Below are 20,927 nucleotides of genomic sequence, written 5' to 3'. Positions count from 1 at the left end.
AGACAGAAACCACACAGTCTCGTTTACCACTCTGTCATCAGTTCTTGGAACTGGAACTGGAACACAGTAATAGATAAATACTGTGTAGATAAATAGTAACTAGATGTTAAATGTCTGTGTGAAGCAATGAGACCACGTACATTGTTGTGGTAAAGATATGTCTACACAATTATATGGTTCCCTTCTACTCTGATGGAATGCTTACTAGCCATTCAGTCACTTGCTAAAAATGCCCAAAGATGGCGGGTAGATGAATTAGTCATGGGTTGGTATTTTTAAGGCAGATTCAGTGGAATTTCATTAAGTAAAAGATTGAAGAGGTTAAGAGAATAGTTGAAATAATGGACCATGGAACTGAAGTTTCATGGGGAAGGAAATGGCTATCACAGAAGCCTGATAGATGTGGATAAAGTAAAGAAGTTAAGTATTTGCAAATATCCTTTGGACAGATAGGAGTAGGTAAAGTGGACTCTCTATAGATAAAAATTAATGTTTATATTTTTAAAGTCACTGTTTACATACTCTAAATTATTAGCTTGTTTTTTAATGTCCTTGATCTCTCAGGCACTGAAATATTTTAGTCTCCCACTACTATTGCAGTTTCTTCAATATCTCTTTGAATTTTGGGGAATTTTTACTTTACACATTTTACTGTCTTATTATTAATTATAGTGTGTTGTATTTTTTCAGTTTAAGTTTAAACTTTTTATTTTATATTGGAGCATAGTCAATTAGCAAGGGAATGCTCAAAATCCTTCAAGCCAGGTTTTAACAGTACATGAACTGAGAACTTCCAGATGTACAAGCTAGATTTAGAAAGGCAGAGGAACCAGAGATCAAATTGCCAACATATGCTGGATCATAGAAAAAGCAAGGGAATTCCAGAAAAACATCTACTTCTGCTTCATTGACTATGCTAAAGCCTTTGACTGTGTAGATCACAACAAACTGTGGAAAATTCTTAAAGAGATAGGAATACCAGACCACCTTACCTGCCTTCTGAGAAACCTGTATGGAGGTCAAGAAGCAACAGTTAGAACCAGACATGGAACAACAGACTGGTTCAAAGTTGGGAAAGGAGTACATCAAGGCTGTATATTGTCACCCTGCTTACTTAACTTCTGTGCAGAGTACATCATGTGAAATGCCAGGCTGCCTGAAGCTCAAGCTGGACTCAAGATTGCTGGGAGAAACAAGCATAAACTCAGATATGCAGATGACACCACCCTACTGGCAGAAATCGAAGAGCAACTAAAGAGCCACCTAATGAAGGTGAAAGAGGAGAGTGAAAATCTGGTTTAAAACTCAACATTCAGAAAACAAAGGTCATGACATCCAGTCCCATCACTTCATGGCAAATAGATGGGGAAAAATTGGAAACAGTGGCAGACTTTATTTTTTTGGCCTCCAAAATCACTGCAGATGCTGACTGCAGCTATGAAATTAAAAGATGCTTGCTCCTTGGAAGAAAAGCTATGACAATCTTAGACAGCATATTAAAAAGCAGAAACATGACTCTGTCGACAAAGGTTTGTATAGTCAAAGCTATGGTTTTTCCATTAGTCATGTATGGATGTGAGAGTTGGACCATGAGAAAAGCTGGATGCCAAAGAATTGATGCTTTTGAATTGTGGTGTTTGAGAATACTCTTGAGACTCCCTTGGGCTGCACGAACAAATCAGTCAATCCTAAAGGAAATCAACCGTGAATATTCATTGCAAGGACTGATGCTGATGCTGAAGCTTCAGTACTTTGGCCACCCGATGTGAAGAGCCGGCTCACTGGAGAAGACCCTGGTGCTGGGAAAAGTTGAAGGCAGGAGGAGAAGGGGGCGACAGAGGATGAGATGGTTGGATGATGTCGTCAACTCGATGGACATGAGTTTGAGCAATCTCAGGGGGATAGTGAAGGACACGGAAGCCTGGTGTGTTGCAGTCCATGGGGGTAGCAAAGAGTCAGACACGACTGAACAGCAACAGCAATGCTGATTTTGAGCATTATAATAATCATTTTGAGCATTTTTGTCTACTTACACTTAGTCACAATAGGTCTCTAATAATGGGAAATAGCATAAGAAGATCTGGTCCATGTTTCAATGCCATTCTCCCAAATCATCCCGCCCTCTCCCTCACAGTCCAAAAGTCCGTTCTATACATCTGTGTCTCTTGCTGTCTCGCATACAGGGTCATCATTACCATCTTTCTAAATTCCATATATATGTGTCAGTATACTGTATTGGTGTTTTTTTTCTGGCTTACTTCTCTCTGTATAATTGGCTCCAGTTTCATCCATCTCATTAGAACTGATTCAAATGTATTCTTTTTAATGGCTGAGTAATACTCCATTGTGTATATGTACCACAGCTTTCTTATCCATTCATCTGCTGGTTAGGTTGTTTCCATGTCCTGGCTATTATAAACAGTGCTGCGATGAATATTGGGGTACATGTGTCTCTTTCAATTCTGGTTTCCTTGGTGTGTATGCCCAGCAGTGGGATTGCTGGGTCATAAGGCAGTTCTATTTGCAACTTTTTAAGGAATCTCCACTCTGTTTTCCATAGTGAATGTGTATACCATCATGTAAGAAACGAAGCGCCAGTCTATGTTCGATACAAGATACAGGATGCTTGGGACTGGTGCATGGGGATGATCCAGAGAGATGATATGGGGTGGGAGGTGGGAGGGTGATTCAGGATTGGGAGCTCGTATATACCCGTGGCAGATTCATGTCAATGTATGGCAAAACCAATACAGTATTGTAAAGTAAAATAACCTAAAAATAAAATTAAAAAAAAAAAAAAAAGAACATCTGGTCCAGCAACTTCCAAATGAGTTGCAATTAAAAATTAGTTAGCCACTGAAGCAACATATTTGTATTACTACCCAGGCAACTGCAAATTTTATTTATCCAAAAAGATCCTGGTAAGGATTAAATTATAGGAGAGTGCTTTTCATTAGCAGATTTTCATTTGGTAGGCTTTTATTTGTTGAATATATTATGTATGTATTCTTTTTCCAGCTTGCTTATATTGAGAATTAAGGGGAGATATTTGAAAGAGGTAAATGATAACGGAATGAAGATGACTGGGTGAATACTATTATTAGACAGTTTTTGAAAGTGATTTACTTGCCATTTTGCTTTCAGATGATTTCTTTTTTAAACATTATATTAGCAGTTTAAGAAATGCATTTTCTTTTTGTAAGAGTCCCTTCTCATGTGATGGTTATTTCCACTTCTTTCATCATCACAGAGGGCACAACTGTATTCATTCCTGCAGCTGAGTTGGAGGGCTGTATTGATGTCTGGGCCCAAGGGTCTGTGCACCTAGTATTGTGTGTCAGGAGGACAGAGGGATGGCGCCAACCATCCTGCTGTGCGCCAGTAACTAGAATTAGTTACAAACCGATCGAATCCGTTGCAGCCAATTGGTAAACTAATTGGTAATTTTAGCTGTACATCTATATGTAGTTATCTGAATGCCTATAACATTACTTTCAGAGCCACTTTTGTTCCGTTTCGTCCTGCTTAACAAAATAGCCTTCATAGCTGTAAGGAGAAAGATGTGCATCAGTGACTGTGAGGCTGCTCCAGCTGCTTGTCTTGTTTGTATTCCCTTGTTCGTAAAACATGACTCAGGTTACAGCTGCATGGTACCACTCTGATCATTTCTGATAACGGTGAGCTAAACATTCCTTAAAATAGGTTGTTTAAGCCACCAAATGTACTTTCTCTGTGCCAACTTGTATCAGAAGTATAGCTGCTTATATTCTTGCCTTTTTGAAGGTTTCTTCTTTTTTTCTTTCAGTGAAAAGGGAAATCAGTAGACAACTTTTAAAGGAAATTATTGTGAATTAAATCTTTCTGTGCCCTAAAGTAGGTCGCTTAAGTTAATGAATTTAATTAAAGAATTTGAATTGTATTAGTAGAATTGAGAAAAGGAAGTCAACTAAATTTTTAAAATTTTCCTTTTCCTGATCATAGAAAACTTTCATTACCAGTGATTTGACAATAAGATTACCTTAGAAAGAAAATAAACAGTTCTTCTATGTCAGGAGAGTCTTTTAAAGTAGAATATAACTTTTATGACTAAAGTGAGGGTGGTACTATATTTCAATTATGAATAACTTGGCATATATTTATTATTAGTCTTGGGTCTGGTTTCCAAAGTGTACCTGTATGTTTAAAAAAAAAAAACATTGTAAGTGAAAAGTGTTTTTGAGGTCTTTGAGGCCCACTGATACTAAACCATGAGTCCAGTACTTTGTTATGGAAAAGTAATATATTTTTAAAACAAATAACCGTTTTTATAGCTAGCTGTCATTTTCTGATAGTCATCTTCTGGGAGAATTGGAAAGTTGCCTTTTATAGTAAAGTGAGACTGGCATGTCTTTACAGTAAGATGAGAATAGGATGATACTGGTAAAGTGAATACACTTTAAAGTTCTTTTTTTTTAGTTTTTTATTTTTTAAATTTTAAAATCTTTAATTCTTACATGCGTTCCCAAACTTATGCATTTAAATGGCAACTATGGCCAATTAAGCAATGTCTGCACATAGCTAAACTTGACATCGATTCCCTTTTGTCAGACATGGAGTGGATCTTAGTGGCTTATGCGTTTAAATCTTTCTTGTGTAAAATTTTCATTGCCACTCTCATGTAAAACTAGTCAGTGCTAAGAAAAAGGTCTTTGTGAGATGAGTCGAATGTAGTGTCACAGTAATGTGATTTTGGATTTTCTAAAGAGGAAAATTAGAGTGCAGATTAACTGAATTAGAAGTGATTCCTGTGAAATCCAGTCAGTTTTAAATGTATTTTGTTATTGGAGGCTTAGTGTCTGTGCAAATGCTGTATTTGATAAACAGAATGCAGGTGACCCATATTATGAAAACTGGTTTTACATCATGCATAATTATAATGTCCTTTGATATATTCAGCTTTGTATCATTTGCCTTAGAAATGCTGGTAAAATTTTAGACATTTACTTTTCCAAATATATTTCTTTTTAAACTGATGATTTCACATATATGTTAGCAGAATTAAAGATTATTTAAAAGACTAACCAGTATTTTTTTTTTAAATTTGATTTCAGAAAGCTTCAGTTTAGTAGTAAATGTAAAAAAAGTTGATGAGGAACACTGGAGGGAAGCATGCCCTTGATAATGGATTTGCTAGTAACTTTTTTCATTCCTATCTTTTCTTCTTTTTATTTTTCTTGCTGCTGGTATAGAACATCTTGGAGGTATGACTTAGCAGAAAGAGCAGTGGGCCAGGAGTCAATGCAGTGGGGTTTGGGTTCTGTGCTGTCACAACCAGATCACTAAACTCAGTGTTATCTTGAAAATTAAGTGACTGACTGTAGACTATGTGACTTCTTCATTCATTAGATGATCCTCTGACATTTACTCATTATGTAACATCTTTTGTCACTAATGGTTTTACTTATTCAGCCCATTCTTTAGAATAAAAATTTCTATACAAGACTAGAGAGGGTAGAAATTTGCTTTAAGAGGGATTGTAAATTGTAATCAATTTCTGTCATAAAGTACCACTGATAAATGTTACATTGGACATCTGAGGGAATAATCTTCTGTTTAATTCACTCAGGCTAAAGAGCAGCATTTGCTAGCATGCTACTGATGTTTCAAATCACTGAATACGTCTCTCTTGTGGTTTGAATTTATTGATTCAGTGTTTTGACACATAGTGGATTTCTAACACATTTTATTTTGGTGAGTAAATCATAGAATCTTAGAACTGTTAGTAAAGTTGTCTAATCCACCTACCCATTATACAGTTACCCTTGACCATATTCTCTCTGGTAACTAATTCTCTTTTTGAGGCAGCTCTGGCAGGTGAAACTCTGTCATTTTCACTGAGCATTCTTTGTTCTGTAACTTGTATTTATGTGGAAATAATATAATCCCTTTTATGATAACCTCTTTTATGTGAAGATGTTTATCATACCATCCCATTAGTCTTTAAGCCTAGTCATCCAGTTCTTACTGTAGTTCCTACTATGATGTGATGTTAAAATCTTCCTTATTATCACACTTGGTTAATTGTAGTCTACTTTACCTATCTATCCTCCTTAAATTGTGCTTATCATGGCTTAGTGGTTAGCAAGTAGCTAGCAACAGAATTAGACTCTAGGTGATTAAATAGAAAAATTAATTCTTTCAGAGGATAGGCCACAGACTTGATACTAAAACCCATGAATCAGGGTTAGAAAATAGGCAGAAACCAGGGAGGTTTTGCAGAGAAACATCTGGCTAGGATGTATTGCTATTTTTTTTTTTAATACCACCATTTCCTCTTTATCTTTGCCTTGCTTGCTTGAGATTCAGAGTCCCAGGCAAGTGAGTCTGATTGGTTAAGTTCCGATCATATTATGTGCTTAACTGTCAAGTAGTAGAGAGCAGAAAGATCTTCTCCTTTTTCGTTTGTGCAAAAACCCAATTCCCCAAACTAGAAAGAGAGTGGAAATTCTGGTTAGCAGTAAAAAAAAAAAAAAAAATATTTCATGTAGACAGAAAACTCACAGAGGAAGTGGTCTCATTTTACCTTATGCGATCAGACCCCCAGCCTTTTCATAGTTGCTGTTATAATTGTATTATTGAAGTGTGAGGCCATACTCACTCTTTCCTCTGGCTCAGCAAACTATTTACTCAACTTGAGTTTAGTGTCAAGTAAAATTACAGTCTTTTCTATATGTGTCATGTTTTGTTAAGACCAACCTCTGCCTAACATTTTACTTGCACAGTTAGTTACTGGATCAAATGGTAGAATCAGAAACTTATCATTTAAAAATATCTCATCTTTTTAGATTTGCCACATTACTATAACCTGTCCATGCTGCCCAATAGAAATATAACATGAGCCACATATGTACTTCTAAATTTCCTACTTGTTACATTAAAAAGGCAAAAAGAAACATATGAAAATAACTTACATAATATTTTAAATTTAACCCAATACAGCAAAAATTATTTCAACACAATGGTAGCAAGTCAGAAATACGTAAGAGCCAGCATCAACAACTTCCCATTTGCCAAATCTGGAACAATTCAAGTATTAAAATAAATAATGATAGTAATGGATCATTCAAGACTATAGAAATTGATGAATCCATACTATTATGAATAAGTAAATTAATAAATAGTCAAATAAGGGAGAAGAGAAAGCACCTTTTCTATAACAGAATGCTAAGTAATAAATGTATAAGGAATGATGGAATTAGAAAACCATCATTTAGAAATTATTATAATAATTTATCCAGGCAGGAATCACCAATGAATCTTAAATTAGTGAAATTTGTTGAAGAACACGATATTTATAGTTACAGAATATCTCCCTAAAAGATAGTTTTTAAGTACAGAGAAAAATAGGAAGTTTAAGTGGGGAGTTGTTAGATACCACTTATCAAATTATCAAGTTTATTATCATTAGTAATAGGACATATACATAGTGGGTGCCTCTTTATATTAGGCACTGAGAAGACCACAGCATCACTAATGTAGTATTTCTGATAATTCATTTAATTTGACCTTAAATTGATTGACATATTACAAAATAACTGCCTGTATTCTTTAAAAATATGAGGTCATGAATGACTGAGGAAGAGCAGTAATAGAATGAGGAAGACAGGACAATTAAATACAAGCATGATTCTCAGTAGGACCTTGGATTAGATTATTTTTCTTCTCTAAAGCCACCCTGATTATTTAACTTATATGCAGAATACATCACATGAAATGCCAGGCTAGATGGCTCACAAGCTGGAATCAAGATTGAAGGGAGAAGTATCAATAACCTCAGATATTATGCAGATGACACTACCCTGTTGGCAGAAAATGAAAAGGAACTAGAGACTGTTTTTTTTTTTTTTTTTTTTTTTTTAATGAAGGTGAAAGAGTAGAGTGAAAAGCTGGGTTAAAACTCAACATTCAAAAAACGAAGATCATGGCATCCAGTCCCGTCACTTCATGGTAAATGGGTGGGGGATAAATGGAAACAGTGAGAGACTTTATTTTCTTGGGCTCCAAAATCACTGCGGTTGATGACTGCAGGCACAAAATTAAAAGATACTTGCTTCTTGGTAGAAAAGCTATGATAAACCTAGACAGCATATTGAAAAGCAGAGACATCACTTTGCCAAGAAAGGTCCATCTAGTCAAAGCTATGGTTTTTCCAGTAGTCATGTACAGATGTGAGAGTTGGACCCTCAAGAAGGCTGAGCACTGAAGAACTGATGCTTTCAAAGCTGTAGTTCTGGAGAAGACTCTTGAGAGTCCCTTGTTCAGCAAGGAGATTGAACTAGTCAATCCTAAAGGAAATCAACCCCGAATATTCATTGGAAGGACTGATGCTTAAATTGAAGTTCCAATACTTTGGCCACTTGATGCAAAGAGCATCATTGGAAAAGACCCTGATATTGGGAAATATTTAGGGCAGGAGAAGAAGGGGGCGACAGAGGATGAGATGGTTGGATGGCATCACTGACTCAATGGACGTGCTGCTGCTGCTGCTGCTGCGTTGCTTCAGTCTTGTCCGATGCTGTGCAACCCCATAGACGGCAGCCCACCAGGCTCCCCTGTCCCTGGGATTCTCCAGCAAGAACACTGGAATGGGTTGCCATTTCCTTCAGTGCTTCATTTCCTCCAAAGCATCAGTTCTTCAGTGCTCAGCCTTCTTGAGGGTCCAACTCTCACATCTGTACATGACTACTGGAAAAACCATAGCTTTGACTAGATGGACCTTTCTTGGCATAAAGTGAAAAGTGAAATTGAAGTCGCTCAGTCATGTCCGACTTTTGTGACCCCATGGACTGCAGCCTACCAGACTCCCCCGTCCATGGGATTTTCTAGGCAAGAGTACTGGAGTGGGTTGCCATTGCCTTCTTTGCAATGGACATGAGTTTGAGCAAACTCCGGAGGACAGGAAAGCCTGGTGTGCTACAGTCCATGGCGTCACAAAGAGTCAGACATGACTTAGTGACTGAACAACAACAAAAGTATACTAGTGGAACAGTTGGTAAAATCTGAGTGAGCTGGAGGACCCACACTTCCTGAATTCAAGCTTACCTCAAAGCTATAATAATCAAAATGATGAGTTGCCAGGATAAGGATAGGCATATAGATCTATGTCTAAGGATAGACATAGAGATCTTGGCAACAAATCCATAAGATCTGCGGTCACTTTTTTTAGAGTATTTTTATTTATTTATTTATTTTGGGCTATTCTGGTTCTTTGTTGCTGAGCAGACTTTCCTGTAGTTGCAGTAAGTGGGGGCTGCTTTCTCGTCACAGTGTGAAGCCTTCTCATTGTGGTGGCTTCTCGCTGCAGAGAAAGGAAGAGCTCTGTGGTGCACAGGTTTCAGTAGCTGCGTCATGTGGCTTCAGTAGTTGCCATTCCCGGGCTCTAGAGCACAGGCTCAATGGTTGTGACACAGGGGCTTAGTTCCTCCACTGCATGTAGTATCCTCCAGGACCAAGGATCGAACCCATGTCTCCTGCATTGGCAAGTATGCCAACAGGGAAGCCCTGGTCACTGTCTTTTTTGACAAGGGTGCCAAGACTATTTCATGGGGAAAGAATCGCCTTTCAGCAAACGTTGCTGGGACAACTAGATATCCACACACAAAGAATGAATTTGGGTCCCTACCTCACACCATATGCAAAATTTAACTGAAAATGGATCAAAGACCTAAACGTAAGAGCTAAAACTATAGAACTTTGAAGAAAACATAGATGTAAATCTTTGTAACCTTGGAGTAGGCAATACTTTCTCAAATAGTATACCCAGAGCACAAGTAACCAAATAAAAAATATGTAAATTGAACTTCATCTGAATTTAAAACTAATTTGTGTTATTAGGACACTCACAAGTGAAAACACATCTCACAGAATGAGGGAAAATATTTTCAAACCATATGTCTGATAAATCTAATATACAGAATATATGAAAAATGCAGTCCAAAAATAAAAAAGACAAATAGCCCAGTTAAAAAATGGATGAAGAATTTGAATAGAAACTTTTGCTTAGATGATATACAAATGTCCATAAGCACATGAATATGTGCTCAACATTTTTAGTCATCAGGGAAAATCAAATAAAAACAATAATATCACTTTACTGTCATTAGGTTGACTAGAGTCAAGAAGTCAGAAAATAGCAAATGTTGGTAAGGATTGAAGGAGATGCAGCCCTCCCATATTGCTAGTGTGGCAGTGTAAAATGGTACAGCTACTGTGGAAAAAATTTTGGTAGTTAATGTTAAATGTTAGAGTTACCATATGGCCCAGGAAACCCAAATCCTTTTACACACCCAAGAGAATTAGAAACATGTGTTCACATAAAACCTTGTACATGAATGTTCACAGCAGCAGAATTCATAATAGGCAAAAAGTGAGAACAGCCTAAATATCCATCAACTGAAAGTGAATAAAAGAAGTTGTGTTTACATAGTTATTAATTATAGAAAGGAGTGGAGTACAGATGCATGCTACCAGGTAGATGAGCCTTGAAAACATTCAGTTCAGTTCAGTTCAGTTCAGTTGCCCAGTCGTGTCGACTCTTCGCGACCCCATGAACCACAGCACCTCCCTGTGATGGACAGGCCTCCCTGTCCATCACCAACTCCCAGAGCCTCAAACTCATCTTCATTGAGTTGGTGATGCTATCCAACCATCTCATCCTCTGTTGTCACCTTCTCCTCCTGCCTTCAACCTTTCCCAGCATCAGGGTCATTTCAAATGAGTCGGCTCTTTGCATCAGGTGGCCAAAGTATTGGAGTTTTAGCTTCTGCATCAGTCCTTCCAATGAACACCCAGGACTGATCTCCTTTAGGATGGACTGGTTGGATCTCCTTGCAGTCCAAGGGACTCTCAAGAGTCTTCTCCAACACCACAGTTCAAAAGCATCAATTCTTCAGCGTTCAACCTTCTTTTTTAGTCCAACTCTCACATCCATACATGACTACTGGAAAAACCTTAACCTTAACGAGATGGACTTTGTGGGTAAAGTAATGTCTCTCCTTTTTAATGTGCTTTCTAGGTTGGTCATAACTTTCCTTCCAAGGAGTAAGCATCTTTTAATTTCATGGCTGCAATCACCATCTGCAGTGATTTTGGAGCCGAAAAAATTAAAGTTAGCCACTGTTTCCCTATCTATTTGCCATGAAGTGGTAGGACTGGATGCCATGATCTTAGTTTTTTGAATGTTGTGCTTTAAGCCAACTTTTTCACTCTCCTCTTTCACTTTCATCAAGAGGCTTTTAGTTCCTCTTCACTTTCTCCCATAAGCATTTTGTCACCTGCATATCTGAGGTTATTGTTATTTCTCCTGGCAATCTTCCAGCTTGTGCTTCAAGCAGCCCAGCATTTCTCATGAAAACATTATGCTAACTAAAAGAAGCTACCTCAAAAGACCACATATTATATGATTCTGTTTATATGAAATGTCCAGAAGAGGCCAGTCCATAGATATAGAAGGTTATCAGTGGTTTCCAAAGGCTGGGGAAAAGGGAAAATGGGGAGTGACTGCTAAAGGTTTCTTTTGGGGGATGATGAAAATGTTCTGGAATCAGTTGCATAATTCTGTGTATATATGGTGCACAGCTCTGAATTGCATAATTTAAGATGGTGAATTTTATAGTCTGTGAATTATATCTCAGTAAAAATTGAGGGGAAAAAAAGCCTATATTATGCAAATTCTTCTAGAACATAGGGAAATAGGGAATTCCTTTCAGCATAACCTTGATAATCAAAAGTCTTATGAGAAAGGAAAATATAGGCCACACTGAAGTACAGATGCATAAGTCCTAAACCAGATAACGATGTATTGAATCTAGTGATTTGAAAATTGGACAGTACATCACAATCAAGTTAGTTCTTTGCAGTCCTGCAATGTGAAATTAATGTTATTTACCAGATTAGATGAGTGAAGATGAAAAATCATATGATCAGGTCAGTGATTTGAAATTCAGCACCCATTCATGGTAAAACTAGTAAACTGAGAATAACAGGGAATATCCTTAGTGATATAAGGAATCTTCCAAAAATTTTAGAGTAAACATCAAGCTTAATGGTGAGATGTTGAGAGCTTTCCTTCTGAAATTGTGAATGAGACAAGATAGGCCATTGTCTTTATTTCTTTTCAGCCTTGGGCCAGCACAGGAATAAGAGAATAAGACATAAAAGATATGAGACTTGTCATATGGAGAAAAATAAGTTTGTCATTATTTACAGATCACATGTATATGTGAGAAAAATAAGTTTGTCATTATTTACAGATCACATGTATATGTATATGTATACACACACATATAAACACACTTAGGAGATCCAGGAAAATCAACATTAACTGAAAAATTTAAAGCAACTACCATTTATTCTTAGGGTTGAGTCTAACAAAAGACATGTAAGACCTCTACACAGAAAAATATAATACATTATTGAGACACACTGAGTAAGATAAATATATAGAACAATAGGTCTGTAAAGACTGGAAAAACAATGTTATAAGAATATCAGTTTTCTTTCAGTTCATCTATAGAATCAATGCAAATGCAATTAAAATTCTGTTTTTTTTACCCTTGGGAACTTGACAAGCTGATTCTAAAATTTGTATGGAAATGCAAAAAGGGCTGGAATTAGCCTAGACAACTTTGAGGTCAAAGATAAAGTTGGAGAATTTACTGAGTTTTGAGATCTATTTTAGAGCTGTAGCAATGCATTATAATTTACTACTGGTATAAGAATAGACCAGTGTAATAGAAGAGATCCCATAGAAACAGACTCATGCTTTAAAAGATAATTTTGGAGAAATCTTCCTGACCTTGTGATAGGAAAAGAACACTTAAAAATGACACAAATAATATCAGTCTTTAGATAAAACAGTCATAAATTAGACCACCTTAAAATCTGGAGTTTCTGTTCATCAAAAGATTCCATTCCATTCGGAGAGTGAAAAGGTGAGCTTATATGTGCTGCACATATAATTGACAATAGGCACATATCCAAAAGAAGTTCTCCTGCGCATCAAAAAGAGAAAGACACTAGAAAAACCGAATGAGTCTTGAAAAAACACTTTACAAAAAGAGGTTGGCTGATAAGCATATGAAAAAGTGCTGAGAATCATTAATAATCAGAGAAACACATACTAAAACCAAAACGAAACCATTACAGCCCCATCAGCCAGAATGGCTCAGGTTAAAAACACAGAAAGAAGACCCAAAATGGAAATTCCAGGTATAGATGAGGGTGTGCAGGAAGTAGTGTTCACATACACTGCTGCTGGGTGTGGCAACCACTTTGGAAAACAGTTTGTTACTGTGTATGCAAGTGGAACATAGGCTTACTCTGTGACTCAGCAATTATACTCTTGATCATACACTCAACAGAAATAATACATATGTGCAGTGAACATGTACATGAATAATAGCATATAACTTGTAATATCCCAAATTTGGAAATTACTTCAGTGTGCATCAACATTAGATTGTGTAAATATTAGGTAAATAAATATTAAAATAAATACCAACCAATAAATTTTTATAAACTATAAATTGGGTAAGTAAATGTTAATAGAATACTGTTCAGTAGTGACCTTGGAATATGACAGTAAGTGAATGGCAGGTACATTCTGCAATATGGATGAATCCAATAAATAAATGTACGACAGAAACCACAAAATAATACATAGTCAATGAGTTCATGTTATGAATTTCAAAATCAGGCAAAATTATTAGAAGTCAAAGCAGTGGTTACTTTGGAACGGTGATTTGGAGGGGGACATCAAGGAACTTTTATTAGAGACTGATAGTGTTAAATTTTTTGTCTTCGATGGTGGTTGCATGAGTCCTTACTTTGAAATAATTTATCAGTACATTTATGTTTCATGTACTTTTCTGTTTATTAATATAGCAATAATAAGATTAAAAGAATATTCAGTTGAGAAAGTCTTTAGAAGGAATATCAATACCATCTCTTGGTCTTTAGTCTGTGAGCTTCACTAATTTCTTACCAAACAGAATGAAAATAACCCCCCACTCCCCCGATATTGGTAGGTTTTGCTGCTTCATCAATGAGGAGTATTAGTGTAAACATTATTAATTCCTAAGTCCTTTAAAATTTTTTTTCTTGAAGCTCTTTAGTTTCAGAATGGAATCTAATATTTGTTGTCTGTATTGAATTAGGAGGTGCTGATGATGCTGGATAACTATGTAAGAGATTTCAAAGCATTAATTGACTGGATTCAACTTCAGGAAAAGCTAGAGAAGACAGATGCTCAAAGCAGGTAATGAATTCTGGTCTTTATATTTATAGCAGCTGTCAGATTCTAAAGCATTTATTAAAATTGACAATGAACTTGACCTCAGCTTAACTGGAAACTTGTCTAAATCTAAAAGTTGGGAGCTGCATTTCTCAAGTTCAGTAACAAGTATTTTATTGGATACCTACTAGTGCAAGGCACTTGTTATCTTGTACAGAAATGTAACTGCTGAGTAAGATACACTTACTGCTTTCATGAATTTGTAGTCTAAGGGTGGGATAAAATAGAACTGATTACTGTGAAAAAATTGTCAATATTAAAGGTGTTCAGAGGACAGAGTCATATCTCCTTTGGGGAATAGATCAGGAAAGATTTTGAGGAGGTTGTAGAAGTGTTTAAAAAATGTGATGGATTTTAATAAAATTGGCCTTTCAAATGAAGGGATTAAGGACAGCTATAGAAGTTCAGAGTGCATACGAAGTGACAGTAAAGTAGGGAAAAGTATAGTATTTCTTCTTAAGGTAGTAGGCAGTGAGGAAAATTGATGAGATTAGGGGAATAATGAAAGATCAGAGCTGTTTTAGAAACCTTCATTTGGAATCACCACTCTGGGGAGCTGCACACAGCACACCTTCATCTGGAATTGGTCCCAGTGCCAGGCTCTGGGACTCTTGTGATGAAGAAAAACAGACGCAGTCCTGCCCTCATGAAGTGCACAGTGCATTGACAGGAAACACTGAGGTTAAATACTTACCCGTGTACAAAGAGTCATCCCAAAGAAACATACTATACTTTGCGAGTATAATAAAAGGTACCATCAACCAGTTTGTTAAGCCCAGGAGGATTTCCCCCAAGGAGCTTATATTTCAGTGAGGCAGAAATACCAAGAAGCAGTTAGCTTGACAAGGAGAAAAGAAAAACGTAATCCCAGGTAGAGGTGACAGTATAGGATATCCTGGAGGTGCAGGAGAGCACAGAATAGTCCAGGAGTTCAGAGTTTAGCAGGGCTGGAGTGAATAGAACAGGGAAAGAATAGCATGAGATGAACCTAGAGAGGTAGGCTGAGACCAGATTATGTAGGACTTTGTAGACGTGATAAAAACTTTAGTGCTTATTTTGGGCCATAAAGGTTTTTAAGTAAGGAAATTACATATCAGACTTTTTTTTTTTTTTTTAAAGATCTTTCTGACTGTAGTGTGGGAAGGTTGCGATTCAGCAGTATAGTTTATAGATTAGATTCTGGCTACTCAGGCTCGAGGAAAGGCGGTAGGGAGAGCCGAGACATATTCCAGAGACGGATAATCCAACTGTATTTAGTATTTTGGTTATGTGCACAGGCAAAAGAACAATTTGCTATTTAGTTTAGACTTATAAGTGAAGCCTGAACTTTTGTAAAGTGGGTCAGTTCACATGAAGCTACAGTGATGCACTTTTACCCGGAGAAAACAGGCCTAGGCTCTTTTCCTTGGATTTAACCTTGGTTCAGTCTCAGTGAGTGGAGCTGTCCTGTTGAGAAGGCATCTTTTATCCCGTCCTAGTCTGTCAACCCCAGGGGGAAACCAAGAGAATGAAGGAATCCCAAGGGACAAATCCAGGAAGTCTTGGTTCCCAGGAAACCAAATTCAAGGAAACTGGTTGTCTTTGCAATAAGCAGTTTCACCTTTACCCCTGGATAATAGGTGATTAGATCGGGTGGGAGTGAGGGATACATTCTTTAGTGGGGCTGAACCAGATCATCATGCTGATTTGGAGTTGGTGACTGTATTGCCCTTGAAAAGATAAGCAGAGGAAATCAGATTCAGAGAAAACAGAAAAGATGTACAGAGAGGGCAGAAATTAGGGAAATCATCTGGTCTTTCAGAGTTTGAGAGTGTTGCTTTAAAGCCTGCCTCTTCCATACCTAATCCTCATGAGCCACCTTGAGGATGTCCTTATCCTTGTTAAGTTTATATCCTTGCTATAAATCTTTATTTTCTTTTTTATTTAGCTTAATGAAGTTTCTGTTCCTTGTATCCAAAAAAGGTCTGTAATATAAGTGTCAATGCATTATAGAAGTTAACTAGTTTTTTTTTCTTGCTTGCAAACTCCAGGCTAGCAGTGGCTATGTTGAAGATTGTATTGAGAAAGATTCTGAGGCGAACTCCAAGCTTAACAGCTATGCCTATCCAGGCATCATGGTTCAAAAATATACCTGAGGCAACACTTTAAAAAAATACATTTTATTTATTTGGCCGCAGTGGGTCTTAGTTGCAGCATGCAGGATCTTTCATTGTGGCACGTAGACTCTCCAGTTGCAAGGTGTGGGCCCCAGAGCGTGTGGACTTCAGTAGTTGTGACACAGAGCTCTAGGCATGTGAGATCTCAATTCCCTGATAAGGGATAGAACCCATGTCCTCTGCATTGTAAGTCAGATTCTTAACAACTGGACCACCAGAGAAATCCCTGAGGCAACTTTTTTTACCTTAAGAACTTCCCAGCATTTCTTCTCTTTGCCTCTTGAGGCAGCTCACAGATATAAAAAGCAACCTTTAATTGCCTGTAGGTGGCATTATCCATCTTTCATTCATCATCTCTCGCATCAAATTTTATTTGCCATATGATTTGGCAATAAATTATCAAAAGCTTTAGATTTTATTTGGATAAACATCTATATGAATTTTCTTGTTTTCCAGTAATTAGTATCATTTTTTAATGAGAGAAAAAAATCACAGTCACTAGATTGAATAAAGTGTAAGAGGCTAGGAGATTCGGAGAGTTATGGAGGTCTGATTGAGGGCATAGGGTAGAGAAGATACTGCTTGGGGAAAGTTTTTTCAAGTAGAGATTATGCATCCTATCAACTGATTGGTGTGGGGCCAGTGAAGGAGGAGGAATAGGTAGCTTTTCTAGCAAAGAACAGTGAAATGTTTATGATGTTGCTCTTGTGGGTGAGGTAGAGGATGAATGTGTATTCTTCAGTTTAACCCTCAGCACTGTCTGTCTGTCTTGATCTCTGCCCTACACTCTTAACTCTCCAACACTACTGGATACAAGTAGCCAAAATTAGTACCATTGCCTTTTTAATGTGTTTTTAGCTGGGTGTATGGAAGCTTTTAAAATATAAGTAGTTTATGTCATGTCTTTGTAACCCCATAACCTGCTATAGTGGATGGAAAATCCTGGATAATGCATCATCTGGAATTATTTACTGGTAATATGGTAAATAACTTTCTGATAGACAGTGTACCAAGGAAAAGTTGTGATCTGCTTATGTTTTCATGCACTTAACAACAAAGAGAAAAGATGAGATTACCCTACCACCACCACCACTGCCACTGCCTCTTTTCTCTTTTAATCTTCTGTGTGTCTTGAATTGGCAGACCAACTTCGTTGGCATGGGAAGTAAAGAAGATGTCCCCAGGACGTCATGTGATTCCAAGTCCATCAACAGATAGAATAAATGTAACATCAAATGCTCGAAGAAGCTTAAATTTTGGGTGAGATGAACTCAAAAAAGGCTACTAAAGCTTACATTATAGTAAATAAATTTTTTGTGGACAATATACTTGTATTATAAAACTTGCATTTCACTATAAATATATCCTTGTATATGTTTTTGTTTATGTTTGAATAGAAAGTTAAAATCCAGGAGAGTAAAATTTTAACTTTTAGGAAGTATTTTATGTTCAAACGGAAGCCCAAAGTTAAAACTCAGAAATGTATTTCATGCTAAATGATTAGTAGCATGAATTGTCAGTTTCACAACAGATGACCTAAATATATCATAAACTGTATTATATGCCATATGGATAGTAATATATCTTTATACATTATAATCTTATCAGCAGTTTTATAATTACTATTTTATGAAGTTGTCTTTTATATCACGTAAGAGAAGAAAAGAGTTATAAGAAGAAATAAGTTTGTGTTGTATTTTGTATTTACCTACGTAGTTATTTACTTTTGGTGGTTCTCTTTATCTCTTCATGTGGATTCAGGTTACTGTGTAGTGGCCTATCATTCAACTGGAGCTGTCTTTAATATATCTTACTAGGCAGGTCTGCTGGTAGAAGTTTTTCTCAGGTTTTGTTTATCTGAGAATATCTTAGTTTATCTTTCAGGTTTCTGAAGGATAGTTTTGCTGTACATAGAATTCTTGATTGAGAGTGTTTCTGTTTTAGCACTTTGACTATGTCCTCTCACTGCCTGCTGGCTTCCATGGCTTCTGATGAGATATAAGGTGTTACTCTTTCATAAGATACCTCAGTTCTCTCTTGGTGCTCTCAAGATTCTCTCTTTGTCTTTTGTTTTCAATAGTTTGATTATGATGTACTTAGGTGTGGAGTTTCTAGAACTTTTTTAGATTTGTAGATAAATGTTTTTCATCAAATTTGGTAAGTTTTTGTCCATTATTTCTACCAATACCCTTTCTGTCCGTTTTTCTCTCTCCTCTCCTCTGGAAATCCCACTCATACTGGGATTGTGTTACTCATGATGGTGTTCCACAGTCTTCGAGATTCTGTTCAAATTTCTGCATTCATTTTTCTTTCTGTTTTTGGGGTTAGATAGTCTCAATTTACCTCTTTTTAAATTTGCTAATTCTTTATTTTGAAAGCTTAATTCTGCTGTTGAGCCCCTCTGGTGAATTTTTCATTTTCATTATTGTACTTTTCAACTCCAGAACACCTATGTAATTCTTTTAAAGTATTTATTTGTTTATGTATTTGACTGCAACAGGTCTTCGTTGCAGCATGTGGGATCTTCAGTCTTCATTGTGGCATGTGGGATCTTCAGTTGTGGCGTTTGGAGTCTACTTCCTTGACCAGGGATCAAACCTGAGCCCTGTGAATTGGGAGCACAAAATCTTAGCCACTGGACCACTAGGAAAGGCTCTGTGATTATTTTTCATATTTGATTTAATTTTTATTGATACCCTGTATTTGGTGAAACATTTTTCTCATACTTTATTTTTAGATGTGGTTGTGTTTTGTTCTTAAATATTCTTTGAACATATTTATAATAGCTCATTTAAAGTCTTTGTCTAGTAAGTCCAACGTTCAAGCTTCCTTCAGGGCTTGTTTTGGTTGCTTTTCTTTTGTGTGTCCATGAGTAGGCTATACTTTCCTGTTTCTTTGCATGTCTTATGGCTTTTGTTAAAAATCGGATATTTTAAGTAGTATAGTGTGATAGCTCTGGAGATCAGATTGCTACACTTTCCAGGATTTGTTGTCACTATTTAGTGGTGGTGGTTTTGCTACTATTTGTTTGTTATAGTGACTTTCTTGAACTAGTCTTCTGAAGTCTATGTTCTTTGTTATTGTAGTCACTGAAGTCTCTTCTTAGTTATCTTAGTTGTCAGCTAATGATTTGACAGAGATTTCCTTAAATGCCTTGAACCATTAAATCTCCTAGCTCTTTTCTAGTTTTATGTGTGATCACCATCTCTTCAGTGCTCTGGAGTTTACAATTCTAACTTTGCTCTCAATTCTTGCTTCCTCAGAGCCTCAAGGGCAGTCAGAGGTGAGAGATTAGGGCTGTTTCAGACCTTTCCTGAGTTTGCACACAACCCGGCACATGTGTGTGGTCTTCTTGATTTCCAAGAATGTATTAGAACTTTTCAAAGCCCCCCATGGACTTCTCATTCTCCATCTTTGCCTTTGAAGTTAGCCCCTGTTTGCCCAAAATGCTGTTGATACCTCTGGCAGCTATGATGTTGTTCGTGGAAGTTATCACTGTTGTTTTCCTTAAATTTCCATAGCAAAATTCTCTTTTAAAAATAAATATCTGTTTGGACTCTAGTTCTTTAGAGTGAGTCTTAACGTTTGTAGTGTCAGGGTCAGTAAGTAGTTTGCTTGGTCAGTTATCTTTGTTCGGTTAAAACTTACCCTTTCTTCCGTGGCTTCTCATTGCTCCTGTCTCCATGTCCATGGTCAGTTTCATCTCCTGTTACTGCTGGGCCTTGCATATGTGTATATTATTATTAGATTTTCAGTGCGTTAAAGTTTTTAATGTTTATTTTTTGCTCTTACACTATGACCTTCTTTAAGGCAAGATGTTTGTCATATTTTCTGTATCCCAAGCACCTAGCATTGTACTCAGCCCTTAGTAAGAGCTCATTAAGTGTTATTCAGTAGAATCAATTTTTTGTGCCTTAAATGAGATTATTAGATAGTATTGCCCTAGGTGAAGGTTGATAGACTTTGGAGGCTTATAATAATTGAACTTTAATGGAGTTGGGGAAATATATATAAGCAAATAAAAGCAAATGTTTGTATATTCAAACACCATTTTAAGAGAAATTCCCCTATAATGCATTCCATTGGTCTGTAGTGCAGAGAGTCTTATATGGTGCATGGCTTATTTTAACACTGAAAGTCTTTAATGCATGCATAATAAAGTTCTCATATTGATCTTCATGTGTTGTATCATTGAATTAATTGACACCCTTTATTATCATCATAAAATGATAATAAAGCATGCTGAAAAACTGTGGCTTATAGGCTGACTTTAGTATATATGCTCACTTCTCTTCTTACTGGTTGAGTTAAATGCTTTAGACTCTGCAGTTAGTTACCAAACTTGTTTATTTAAGTTGTCTGTATTTTAACTCATAACTTAAATATTAAGTAAACCACTAAAATATGGATGTAAAATGAGTCATTGTTTCTGTGAAAAC

The 20,927-nt window shown here is 36.6% G+C and overlaps 1 protein-coding gene across 13 annotated transcripts in view; it reads left to right on the top strand.

The window, feature by feature from the left end:
- The window catches only part of SCAPER (S-phase cyclin A associated protein in the ER), a 396,299-nt gene that overhangs the window by 58,568 nt on the left and 316,804 nt on the right, over nucleotides 1-20,927 (top strand). For all 13 annotated transcript variants that reach the window (XM_060401720.1, XM_060401719.1, XM_042235193.1 and 10 more), the window contains exons 6-7: nucleotides 14,196-14,296; nucleotides 17,632-17,748. In XM_060401720.1, the coding sequence (XP_060257703.1) occupies nucleotides 14,196-14,296; nucleotides 17,632-17,748 (218 nt within the window). The remainder of the gene's footprint in view (nucleotides 1-14,195; nucleotides 14,297-17,631; nucleotides 17,749-20,927) is intronic.

This window comes from Ovis aries, chromosome 18, assembly GCF_016772045.2.
Source record: "Ovis aries strain OAR_USU_Benz2616 breed Rambouillet chromosome 18, ARS-UI_Ramb_v3.0, whole genome shotgun sequence".
Taxonomy (NCBI): Eukaryota; Metazoa; Chordata; class Mammalia; order Artiodactyla; family Bovidae; genus Ovis; species Ovis aries.
The sequence above is the reverse complement of the archived record's forward strand: the minus strand, read 5'-3'. Positions and strand labels throughout refer to the sequence as shown.